Genomic DNA, 13,725 nt, shown 5'->3' with positions numbered 1-13,725 from the left:
AAATGCGTGTCTTTACCAAATTTAAGCTAAATAACGAAATGAAAACACCACCAATCTATAATTATTATACTATACGATAGTATATTTCTACTATAGTAACTATAGTAAAAAAAAAAAAAAAAAGCATCTCAGCAAATTGCACTGCAGTACTTCAATGAGCCACAAGAGGGAAGAATAATATCACATATGGACACTGTATGCGATCTGGATCAAATTTATACAAACACATTGACCTCATTTTCTTGTCCTTTACAGTGACAGGACGACTCTGAATTAAATTATTATAAATTCCTATAAAATCACATTATGAATTGGTCATTTCACTGAAATTGAAGATGCAAACCTCAAACATATTCTTAGAGGGTCCAATCTGGGTTTGAAGTTTGCATATTCTTCCCCTACGTGCTTCTGTGGGATTTTTTTGGGTACTCCATCTTCTCATATTCCCAAAACCTGCAAGTTTGGTTCAATGAAGACTCTCAATTTGTGCATATAAAAGCTTTGGCTCAAAATATTGGGTTCGCTTAATAATAGTCGGAAAAGAATCATTCATGTGAGGAATGTTTATTGGTGATTGATGAGAAGGTAACACACAACAAATAAACTTTGTACAACGACCGACCACTCGGCAAGACAGTTTTACGAGCCATCTCGTCTCTTTCGTATACATCCTCACACTTGACTCATCTTCAAAATTTCCATCAAGGTATTATCTGCCCTCCTGCAGGCAGTAAAGAAATAGTAGTTTTATTCCAAGTACTTGAGTGGGCATAATGAGGATTTCTCCACCAGTGATTTTCACAATCATTAATTAAGTTAAAGCTGGACGAGTGGTGGGCGTGAGCTGGGACATAAATAGTCAAAGTGCTGAAACATTCAAAGGTAAAAATAAATAAAACATAAAAATAAACAAACATATAAATTAAAAATAAATAAATACAGGACTATATGAGGGAAAGATACAGTATAAGTTGTACAAAAATAATCAAAACATTTTAAATTGATGCAAGCACAAGTTTTTGGGGGCCTCCGCGTGCAGTATATTTTCTGTGTATACAATAATAATAATATAAACTCTCAGTTCATCTTTATACAATACAATCATCTTTTCCAATTCATTATAAATGATACTTTACATCTTTTTCTGTCACTGATAAATCACATATTTCTTCCTATGATCATTTTCTTTTCTTTTCTTTTCTTTTTTTACACATTCCAATTTAGGCAAGAATGATGGGAAGCCATTAGATGGAAGAGGCAGCTATTTCAAGACCTTTCAGTTGGCTTGGCAGTGCTCAAATAGTTGGTGTGGAAAAGGTCAGCTATGACATTCTTAAAAAAAAACAAAAAAACATGTCAGTGTCCTACCACTCACTCCAATCAACACCAATGAAAGGCTATTCTATTTATAACAGGGAATTTATTTGATCCAAATCTTTTTTTCTGATGCTTTGAGGCTACTGAAGTGCCAAGTGGAGTGTTGGCTTCCACTTCATCCGCCTGGAGTGCGAGCCAAATTTCAGCCTTTTCCTCAACTCCACTTCAGGCATTTGATTCCAAGTTACATTGCATTAACCATCAGAGATAACTACTACACCTAACCAGTCTCTGGAAAGCCTTTTTGAAGTCCTCATTAAAGATGGTGTAGATGAGTGGGTTGATGAGTGAGTTGATGTAACCCAGCCACGTCAGAAAGTCAGCCATCTCCATCGACGTGCCGCAAGAGCCGCACGTGTTGACGATCACCTCCTTGACGAAAAAGGGCAACCAGCAAATGACAAAGGCTCCGATGATCAAACCCAGCGTGGATGCAGCCTTGCGTTCCCTCGCGCCCGAGATGCGTGGTCCTTGCGAGAGCTGGCTCCTCCGTGACTCACTGCGCGAGTCGTGCCGACGGCCCTTGCAGTGGAACTTTTTCACCGAAATACGCATGCGTTCGCGTGGCGCCTCCTCCGTCGAGGGATCGGAGAAAGATTTATCTTGCGGGCTGACGGGGTCCGGACTCCGAGGCCCGCCGTCTCCGGCGGGGTAGGTGGAAGGGATGGAGCTCCCGTTGGTCATGCACGAGTGACGGCTCGCCCTGCTGGCCTCCCGACGCATGTAAAGGGTCTGAGCGGCCCGGTAGATTTTAAAGTAGAGGATGAGGATGAGCAAAAGGGGGATGTAAAACGCTCCGAGGGTGGAGTACAGAGTAAAAGCGATGTGGTGGTGGAGGATGATGCACTGGTCTTCCTGATCCGCATCCCCCGTGTAGTACCTCCACAACAGAGGAGGAAGCGAGATGAGGATGGACAAGAGCCACACGACGGCCACCATGGCTCCTGCTCGGGCACCCGTACGTTTTCGCGAGTACTCCACGGCGTCTGTGATGGCCCTGTAGCGGTCGACGGCGATGGCGGCTAAGTGGAGGATGGAGCACGTGCAGCACGTGATGTCCACGCTCAGCCAGATGGTACACACCACCTTACCCATGACCCAGGTTTCTTTCTGAATGTAGATGATGCTGAAGGGCATGACCAGAACGGCCACCAGCAGGTCGGTCACCGCCAGGGAACAGATGAGGTAGTTGGCGGGGTGATGCAACTTGCGGGTGACGGCGATGGCGGTGATCACCAAGCAGTTGAGGAAGGTGGTGACGATGGCCAGCACGGAGAGGGTCACCGAAAGGACGATCTTCTTGGGGGGCGCTTTGGCGGGCTCCAGGGTATCATAATCACCGCTGTTGGTCGCAAACACCCCTTCAGTGAAGTTGGGAAAATCCATTCTGAGCAGAATTAAGAAAGAATTTCTCATGTCCAGCACATATGATGCTAATGCTAAATGTTAGCATTCAGGTGGCAGGTGAGCCGAAGCCATCTGAGTTCAAAAATGTTTTAAAACTTCTGAACTCCCCATAAAAATTGAGAAAAGATGTGTTTTTATGCTAACAAAACAACTTCAACTAAAGTGTTTTTTATCATTCAAGGTCGAGGTCTGAAATACCTAATGTGTGGTTTGAGATGTTTTATTCCAATTCAAAACTACACACCTGGTAAGTGTCTACGGGGTCTGCAGTGATTTTTAGACAGCAGTGGAGGTCCTGCACTCATCCGTCCTCCACGTGAGCTCTGCCATTACATCACCTCTCGCTTGCTCATCGGTACCTGGAATAGACTGAAAGCAAAACAGAGAGAGAAGAAAGTGAATGAGATATATATAAAAAAAAATATTCCTGTACCTAGAAAAAGAAAATTGTCAGCCAAATTGCCTCATATGATTAAACATTTATATATTTTGGGAGGTTCAAACGAGACCGGTAGTTTGGGAGCTTTCCTTTGATTCATAATTCTCTATTAATTTGAGTTTGAATCCAAATCTTCAGGTATGAGTGTCATGGCTGCACTCCCTCACGCTGGGCATAACTCGTCCTGAAGATATGAGTGGGAACTGTTGCTATAGAAACACCAGAAGTAGACCTACAGTACTTTTAATGTGATAAAAGCAGAAGCAGCCAAACTCTTCGCCGAAACCATTTGATTAACGTTTGCTGGTAGATGGGGTAGATTATTTTTGGGTGTACGAGTCAACCTGTAATAGAGAATCTTGATTAAAAAAAATACATTTGAATTAAGTCAAAATGCCTAAATCCAAATATTTGTTTTTAGATAGACTGAATTTTTTTATTACATTTTCTGTCATTCATACTTGACTGCATGGTCACCTTGGTGACATTTTAACAAAAAAAATAAATATATATTTTTAGAATACTCAACTGCTGTTGATTATGCTTCATTAACTGTGAAATTATAATTTCTTTTTTTAACTAAATGATAACCCCGGAATGAAATTGCTCTCCTCTGATTTGACAAAAAATACATATTTTGTGGTCTTTAGAAGATATATTTTGTTTTCCACCCTCTGGATAAGGTTATTAGAGGTAGCCATATGTATTCATGTAGATTATTATTTTTTTGCACACCGTGACATAAGGTGCAGTTGGAGATACTCATGCTTGAATACATAAATAATTATACGGATTATTATACAGTGCGTTGACAGAATGCATGTACGGTGTCAGCATGTTGCTGAGCAATTTATCTGCTTTTGTCATCAAATGTTCTAAGCTGCAGGCATTTCGCTCAAGGACATATGAAGATAAGCCGCATTGGACCAGAGTAGATGTAATTTGTTTTTATGAAGAAGAAAAAAAAAAGGGCTTGTGCAAAAATCCACAGAATGGGCAAAACAAGTTCTGACTGCAGTATTGAAAGAATTATGGTCAGGTTAGATCCAAACAAAAAAAAAAAGTCAAAAAGTTGCGCAAGAGCCAAAGAGGGTCAACACCGTGACATTTAATCTCATTCTTACTGTCCTCTTAAGAGCAAGTGTGAAACTGCAGCAAAATGGCCACTAGCACAATCACGAGCGTCTGTTTGGGAAGAAAGAGAACTGTGCCGTGACTGACATTTATTTGCATCTTCAGACAGCAGCAAATAAATAATGCCCGGACGATAAAAGGGCACAGAAACACATCCTTTGGCTTCGTCTGCTTTTTTTCTATTTAGTATTGAAGTGAGGCTACATGGCAAAAGGCACCTTGTAATGTGATGAAAACCTTTTTTCTACTTTGAAAATTTATCACGTGGATGCAAAAGACACTTTCACATTAAAAAAGTCATGGAATTGAATAAATGCACACACAGCATTTGTGAAGACCACCAACGGTGACCGTGTACAAATTCAAAGTCGCTCTTCTCGCCACCTAATCATCAGAATTGAGTCAGTTATTTCTCGTGAACGATGCATCAAGTTGGAAAACCATTCCAAGTTGATTATTTATCATGGGTATTAGAATTGTCTTATTTGTACGGTGCATTTATGATCATCTCTGTTATCTAATCATTGTGACTTTCTGGAATGAATATTTGAATAAAATGAGTAATACTTGTATGCAAATCAACCATGGCCATATGGCAAACTGAACTCTCCCATGCACATTCTTTGACAGTGGGAGAGTTTTGGTTATTAATAATTCATTAGTGTCATGATTATGCAATAAGAAAAGGATTTATTTTATTTTATTTGAGAGCGTTGAGATTTGTTTATCATCATTTATCACATTTGTTGGTAATTTTTATACTCAGTGAGTAACAATCGGCCTCGTGTGAAATGTAGATCGGTGAATCCGTCAAAACTAATTTTCTTATGGGATGACAAATTTGCATTAGCTGTAATGATTGTAAAAAAGTGCAATCCACATTTGAAAAAAATTGCCCACATAAACACGACATTGAAAAACAAAACAAAGGATATTAACCCAATACACTTACAATTATTAGTGGCATAAAACTCAAGTGTGACTCATGCTTCTCGTTCCTGTCTCGCCTCATTTGACGGATATCCACTCGGGTTACCTAATGAGGTGCGGTGTACATAAAACTACATCAAGGCAAATGAGGCAAATGATTTGAAGTGCTGTGGTGTAAATAGAAGGAAGAACAAAACTCTTCTGCACGCCTGTTCAGCTTAAAATCGTTGCCGTGTGATTGATGTGCTCGGCCAATCGAGGTTTTCCGCTTAATCACAATCTGGGTAATAATTAATTAAGTCTTGTAATTTGCAAGACCTGACTCGAACTGCACTGACAGATTACATTTATTGACCTGCCAGCCCGTCTAATGGAAGTTTATATCTTCACATCTCCAGGCTACTGAACAAAAAACACATTAGAAGGTTCCGCTCTTTGAGTTTAGTAACTTTTTGGGATTTTTGTGTACGCTGAAGGTGATTTTTCATTGACTTATGAATTATGACATTGGACTGTACAGAGGCCCATAAACAGTCTCAAAAAATGTGTATAAAAAAAAATACAAATGCTTTTCAATTGATCATGGAAATAATAGATAATAAAACAATTAACATGGAAATAATACAATCTATGCCACGTTAAAGTATTGATTTGAAAAAAAGCCAATTCAAGCAATTCTATTTTTTGCTCTCCAACAAGAATGCAAATGCAGCACTTATGTTTTTTTAACACGCATTTTCCATTAACCGTGAAACAAAAGCTTTCCTGCTTGGGGCGATTGTAATGACAATGAATTTTATCTTTGAGAAGCATCTTTAGTCATTTATTGAAAGCTTCACAATGGGAGTATTTAAGAAGGGGCGTGTATTCCATCCGAATCTGGTACGGCTGCATTTTTTTTTTTTTACATTCAACAAACGACTGAAAAGAGCACATCAACAGGAAGTGTAATGTGGAAAGCCCTAGAAACAATCAGGATATAGTGATGCTGCAAATGATGAAGCGAGATTTAGCGGCGCAACACAATCAACTGGCAAGGTCATTTAAGCAAATTACAAGTGCTCACAAATGGAGATTTTACCCTTTCTAGAGACACAATTTTAATCAAGTTTCAGAGACTTGCTAAATAATGATAATGAAACTACAGAGTGAGATTGTCCTAAATTGACCGACCGGATTAAAAAAAAAAAAAAAAAACTTCATAGAGCACTCATGTTTCTTTCGACACCAAAAAACATCACAGTAGTTGTTAAACAGCTTCTTAAAAATTGCCAAGGTGACTTTACTGACAAGCTCAGATGTGCAAAGCCTTCAAGATAATAAAGCACCCAAAAGACTTTTCAACACGGACTACTTGACAATGTGTCAAAATTGAAATCACGGATTCATTCAAATTACCCATGTGCAAATATGTCATTTTATCAAACTGTTCAAATTCACTCACGACTCTTTAATTAATGCTCCACTGAGCACTTTTTTTTTTTTTTTAAAGAAAAAGAAACAGCATGTCTGCCTTAGTACTGATGAGGAGGAGGAAGATGGTGCCACGTTCCAAATAGCTCCAATGCTACATTTGTGGCTTTTGTTTGACAACATTTATGACCTCTAACTTACTGTGATCTGAAGCGAGAGATTGCTTGTGGTAACGACTACACTCGTGGACACAAGCTAAAAAAAGATTAATGGTAAACAGAAAATAGTTGTGCGGTGTGGCATAAATTTAAAAAAAAAAAAATCATCCTCATTATAGCGATCATAGAAAAACTTCCATATGTTAAACAACATGCTAGTTGTTATCACATGCTTCCAGTGGGTAGAAGGCACGCCAATGACATCTCCCCTTTGTTTAGCTGGTGAGCAAGCTTTGCCTAACCCAAGCCTGCTCATTGCAGATAATGCAATGCACTGAAAACAATCCAAACACATGAAAGTCAAGCAGTAGGTTGGGGGGGGATTATTTCATTCATACAGCACTAATTATTTCTTTGATCACATATACGGTTTTCAGAGTCCAGTTGTTTGTTTTGTTTACATTTTAAACATTAATAATTGCCCTACACTATCACAAAGAACAACACACACACACTTTTAACTTTGGTGCAAAAAAGATACGGTTCAATCCACTCTATATTTGAAATTTAAATTAAATTTAAATGTTGTGGTATTGTTATTTTCATCAGCTCACTAGACTGCTTCTCAATATTCCAGTCAATCATTTTTATGCACGCACGCACACATCTAGTGGTGCTAAATAGTCCGCTGTGGCTGTCATTTAAGGTGCCAACCATAATTGGTACGGTTTCTACATTTTGCTCAAGGACAAGCTGACTTCATCGCCGAGAAATATCTCGCTGATTTATGCAGGGTTGCGTGAAGGGAAAAAGAAAACACCTCTCCCTTTCCTGGTGCTTTTGCCTAAATGCAAAATGAGGTTATTTTGCTAAAAAAAAAAAAAATCTTTCTAACAGCTTTGTGCAACCTTTAGTTCATGGTACTCGGGTTCCCCGTCGCTGCAAGTAAAAGGTCTTTTACAAGTATAAAATGTTGTCACGTTAACTTGATTCATCATGGGAATGACACAACTTCATTTAATGACTTAATGAAGGTCCTGCAGAGCTGAAAGCTTTTTTCAAACAAGTGATTTCTTTTGCATCAAGGACTTTGGAACAGTTGGTAATGTAAAAAAAAAAAAGGTTTCTCAACCCATTTGCATTGAAACTAGTTGAAGGGTACCAAATGTAGTGAAGAGCTTGTCTCAGAATTTTTCTTAGTTTCAGATAAAGCTTTCCATCCATTTTCAAATACTTATCCATTTGTGACAAAATGCAGACGTACCATCTCCAGTCGCCATTCGATTATATTTGACCTTCGTACGTGACGAGCAAAAAACAGCAGGTGGCCTCCAGATTCGATATTGTCTTCAAACACAAAGCGACGAGATTAACAGTAATTCCTTCTAACTACGCTTTGTGTTGAAACCCAGCAATTTTCTTTTCCAACGTGTTTTCATTGTGGTAAATCACAAACTTTTCTAGCCTTAAATTAAAGCCGACCACCTGTTGTGTCTTGTGTAGGCAAAACTAGCGGCCTGTTAGCATAGCGCACCTCGGAACAAGCTAATTAGTTCTATTTGGCTACCTCCTGCTGCGTCGCAGGTTTTAATCCTTCCAAAAAGATAACCAGACATCATGGAGGAAGTCCATTGGCATTCTTGGATGCACCAAAAGGCAAGAAGTTGACTATTAATGAAAGCAACCCACTGTGGATTTGTTTAATAAGTCAGTAGTCTATCAATTCGAAGAATAAAGGATGAAATGGTGCGTGACGCTGTGAGTAATGAAGTCACCACGCGTTTAAAAAAAAACAACACAAAAATACCCAGTAAATTTTACGGCCTGTTTCTCCAAACCACCTACACAAAGTTAACAGCTTTTAAAGTAGCTGCAGCAATGCGTTAAGGTCACTGAAAATCCTCCTGCGATGAGTAATGCACAAGTGGTGTACACTGAAATGCATTTTTCAAACACTCATCAACGCTCGAGTCAAAGCTCAGGTGCTAAAACCAGACATACCCTTACGTGTAAAAAGTAAAAAGGGACTGTTTGGTATTCAGCGTTAAAAGTTTTGGTCTATTTGGAGTATTCTCCGGAGCCCTCTGACACACGGCAAATATATTCAAGAGAAGTTTTGGCTTGACTGCGGTTGACCGACGACGATTCCACGTGGAAGAAGGGTCACAGAAACACTCGGAAATGTTGTACACGTTTTTCTAGGAGTTAGAACGCTTGCTTGGCTGCAAAGGTTGGGTACGAGAACTGGTTTCTGATTAGAAGCAATCGAGTCGGTTATGAGAGTTACACTTGTCTGCTGTGGTGTGCGACGGCGAGAATCGTCACGTCGTTTGGTAGAATTCGTGACACCTCTAATAGGAACTTTTACAGCTTGGGTTCCAAGTGACTGATGTGTCAGGAACTCCCAGTCTTGGCTGACAGCAGCGTTTTCAAAGCTGGTGAGTTCCTGAGAATTTCCTTCTAAAATCTTCTGGTGTGTTCTGGAATCAATATGAAGAAGAAGAATAGCGTGATGATCTTTTGTTCCATGGAGTACAACAAAATGGAATAGACACAACCCGTCCAAGAGATATAGAAGAACAATGACCAACAGGGGGCTACTGAACGGGAGTCAACAATCCCCTTTGAAATAAGAAAGGAGGAAAAAAATATCTGAGCTCATGTAAGGAGCGTTCAGTATGAATTTGGGGGGACAACACGGCAACAACAAACATGGCGAAACATCAGCTGCCATTGCGGATATTTGGTGTGGTTTCAAGTGTGACCAGTAGGGGGCAGTGTGGAGCCAGAGGAAATCCAAGCAAGAAAATTCAAATCAGCAAACTCGCTTACTAATGGTTGATCACGTCGTAATAATGTGATTGTAAAAATTCTAATATTTCCTGATGACAATGTTTGCGAGAGATACGAGATCGGATTTTTTTGAACTTTGATTGACTGATGCTCACGTTTGGCCTGATTGTCAGAATACTTCAATACATGATTAAAATGAAGTGGAGACATTTCCCATTGTCAAGATGCCATTTAATCTGCACTCATTGAGCTGCGAGGGATTTTCGTACGTTTTAATGTTTATCGTTAAACTGCAATTTGAACACATATTGAATCTATTACCGGTAACAGTCTTAAACGAAATTAAATCAAACTAGCGATACGTGCTCTCCTGGCTCCTCACAAAAAAGTGGCATCACATGACAATCTGTCTTTATCACCATCAATAATTTGTTTCCCATTACAATTACAATGTTAGTCTCTGGCCATGCAAACTCGTCTGTGCGGCATTTGTATAATTTTGTTGAAAGCTTTTGTGAGTGCAAGCCTTTATTTACACTGCGGCGCTCCTAATATTGTTTTAGAGCTTTGTTTATGATTTCACGTTCAAATAATGTTTTAAGATCCATGCTGTGTTCGTGTTGGTAGATAAAGTCCGTTATTGAGTTCAGATCCATTCGGGGAGTTGACGTTTGGGATTTAAGTTTATAAACGCCTCAAAATAGACACTAATGTCGTGTTTTCATGTTGACATTGTTGTCGTCTTTCAAATAGTGGACTCTAATAAACTCCGAAGGGAAATAAGATGCTTGCCAGAACACAAGGAACAAGAACAAAAAATAATAATATAAATATGAATAAAAAATGAAGCGGGCTTTCTGGCTCTTAGCAGAGAAGGTAACAGAACAAATAGAAGACAAGGTTCCAGGCATTGTCCTTACTGAATAGATCCATTAAGAATCTATAAAGCTATGCTAATCTGAAAAGGTTTCCTCTTGCTTATTTGTATTTTTTACCAGTGGAGAATTTTGAATCTCAGAACTGTAAGAGCATGGCTGTCCCTCTTAGTCACTTAACTTTGAGTTGAGTGCCATCATCACATTATCCAGAGGTGGAATTCTGCAACACCCACTCTCCCCTTACGTTACCCCCCCCCCCCCCCACACCTCTTCTTCTCGTAATGGCCCACTCACCAATCTGCAGTCAGTCATCACATTGTGAACTGGAGCTCTCTAACTGGACATCAGAGCTATTCCATTGATGGACATCCCAGGCAAGCATGGAATTAACCACAGCTTGTATCATCACCAGCAATATGAAATGATCTTTTTCTTTCTTTTTTGCTCTTATGCGTAGATCGCTTTGGAAAACATGTGGGCTGAAAGTGACAACCGTGCTTCATCATCTGCAAGAAAATTACTTTTCTTTATGTAATCCAAATCGCCTTCAGGCTGCAATGGCACACGTTGTAAGGAATTGGGGGAAGAAGAAAAAAAAAAACCACACACACAGAGGAAATAAATAATTTGACACTGTCACGTCCTTTGCAGGGAAAGATTGCATCCAGGGAAATACTCATGTCTTATTAATCACCATGCAAATGACATTGTCTGATACAATAACTGCTCAGTCAATTAGGAAAACACGACATCACGTTTGAACCACATCAAATATTAAAATCGTTAAAGTACTTCAAATTTTGCAGACTGCCAAATAGCAAGTGTGGCTTGAAACACTTGAGTGAGTTAAGGGATTTTTTTTTTTTGGAGGGGAGGGGATGCAAAAAAAAGAAAAACTTACCCGGCTTCTAGCGGGCATAAAGAGAAGATGATTACATTCCTTGAATGTAAGTGCGTCCATTCAGCTCACAGCATCTTTCACGCCGACACCCATCCACTGTGGCGACCGGGGGGCTGGCAGACGCGCCCACGTGAGCGCGCGCGTCCTGGCCGCGCTAAGACGCGTGGCCGTGCGCGGAGGAGGAGGAGAGGAGGAGGAGGTGTGAAGACAAAGATTGGATGCCTATCAGCGATATTAAGGAGATAAGCGCTTCTGTGGCAGCTCGGGATGAAATGCTAAATTGAATAAGTGACTCTTTAGTGATGATTAAAAAAAAGTTGTGCTTCTGTATGATCTCTTTGAAACAAAAAAAGGTTGCAATTAATGTATCATCATGTCAGATTGGTTGTGCAAAAAAAAATTAGAATTAGCAAGAGGTGGCATGCAAACTTAAGAAAACAATTCAGACAACCCCTTAACGCAAATGACTTCCTGGCATGTTGGCAATTGCCCCTAGCACCTTTCAATGGACGTACGTGCATTACCGCCACCTACAGGACTGGAGTAGCTCATTAATGATTTCCTCTGATGGCAAGCTTTTTAAAAACACCCAGAGGAAGACAAAACAAGTCAGTTAATGTCTAGGGTTCACCGTTTTAAAATGGGAGGGTGGTTTTTATTCTCGCAGATTGATGCGACATAAAAAAAATGCCGCCTTTGTCACCTGTGCCAAAATCACACCGTCATTATTGTTTGGCCTTGAGTTGTGTTGAGATGGTTCTGTAATTCTTTCTTATCAAAACTGCAAACAAATGAAAGTGTTTCTTCTCTTTTTTATTACTTTTAAAAAAAACTCACTAGGTGCTCCGTGAAATAAGTCTTTCACATGGCTTACGTAAGACATATATAAAAGACATTGCACTTGACTCATTGCACTTTTCAAAATGGCCACATTCACACTTTTGTACAGAAAGAATATAAAATCTCCGTTGACAAAACGATGTTTATGAAACATGATAAGAAAGTCTGAGCCAGGTTACATCATAGCTATTATTTTTATTATATCGAATGCATCCTAATTAGGATGATTTAAAAAAAAAAAACAAGCCGGCTCAATATCTTAAGTCGGAGGTGTTGTAAAACATTTCCCATCAATCTTTAAAGCTCGGCTCACTGTGAGGGAGGCACAGAACGACCATCTGGATACACTGAAATATTCCCTGTGGGTTTGTGCTTTTCTTTTTTCTTTCCAACTACAGAAAATAGTTGATATTTTTATAGCCGCAGTATATTCAACAGGTCAGCGTTATTGGCAGCGTGTTTCTTGTGCAATTCCCAATAGTGCGTATACAAATACAGAACTCATTGAAGTGAAACTAAACAGGGCAGTTTGTGTCAAGCCCCACTGCGTGATAAATATAGAAACCAGATCTATAAATAACAAGCAAAGGAAGAACACAGGCTGAGTGTGCTAAAATGAGAATAATCATTTATGATAATAAGCAGAAGCTTGCTTGCTTGCTTGATTTATATTTGCTTTAGGTGACAATGCAAATATTTTGTTATTTTGTGACTGACACTTTGAAAATGTATTATATGCTTTCATTGCCCTCCAACAGAAGAGGCAAAAAGTACAAGAAAAACTGTTAAAAGTCAAATGATTGCTCAATCCTCTTTACAAATGAAAAATAAAAATGAATCTTGTCAATTATTTCCTCTCTTCTGCTCTGTTAACTTGACACGGAAAAAAAAAAAAACACTTCACAGCTGAGCAGTTTTCAAAAGGGGGCACTCACAGAGGACTTCATGCGAAGTGCAGAAAAGTACTTTCCAAGATGTTTTTTTTTTTTTTTTTTTTTAAATCTGCCGCATTACCTGCAGTTAGATTAAAGTTTCCAATATTAATTCCGACTCTGGGGCAAAAGAGCAGCTTTTTTATGTTCTCAGGAAAAACTTCCATGTCCGTGTTCTTTCCATCACTTCAACTTTTTCTTCTAAATGGCCTGCCCTTTTCTTAATTTACCTTCATCGAATTAAGGAACAAACATGTCAGGTTGAGCATAAACCAACATTATTTTCTCCCTAATGCCCAAAATCTTGCTAAAGACATCATTTATACAGAAATCAATAACATCCAGTAAAAATACTCAGAGGGGATTTGTTGGTCTAATCCTCACGGATTGATGTTCATTCTGTCAGTTATTATCACAGGATAAACCTGTGAATTATGTACCGTTTGTTTAAAAAAAAAAAAAAAACTAAGCTCTTTAAATGAAATGTCTTTGACAGCAGGCTGTCTCGACAATTGTCCGAGCT

At 39.2% G+C, this 13,725-nt stretch overlaps 1 protein-coding gene across 1 annotated transcript; it reads right to left on the bottom strand.

The window, feature by feature from the left end:
• Positions 1-1,390: 1,390 nt before the first annotated feature.
• htr1fa (5-hydroxytryptamine (serotonin) receptor 1Fa) lies at positions 1,391-11,511 on the bottom strand. Its single transcript, XM_085920637.1, has 3 exons — positions 11,431-11,511; positions 3,029-3,153; positions 1,391-2,764 (listed from the first exon to the last, which is right to left on the bottom strand). The coding sequence occupies exon 3, from the start codon at positions 2,761-2,763 to the stop codon at positions 1,579-1,581; it is 1,185 nt and encodes a 394-aa protein (XP_085776763.1). The 5' UTR covers position 2,764; positions 3,029-3,153; positions 11,431-11,511; the 3' UTR covers positions 1,391-1,578.
• Positions 11,512-13,725: the final 2,214 nt, after the last annotated feature.

Source organism: Syngnathus leptorhynchus, chromosome 9, assembly GCF_054491065.1.
Source record: "Syngnathus leptorhynchus isolate UIUO chromosome 9, UIUO_Slep, whole genome shotgun sequence".
Taxonomy (NCBI): domain Eukaryota; kingdom Metazoa; phylum Chordata; class Actinopteri; order Syngnathiformes; family Syngnathidae; genus Syngnathus; species Syngnathus leptorhynchus.
Note: the sequence above shows the minus strand (reverse complement) of the source record. Positions and strands in the feature narration are given on the sequence as shown.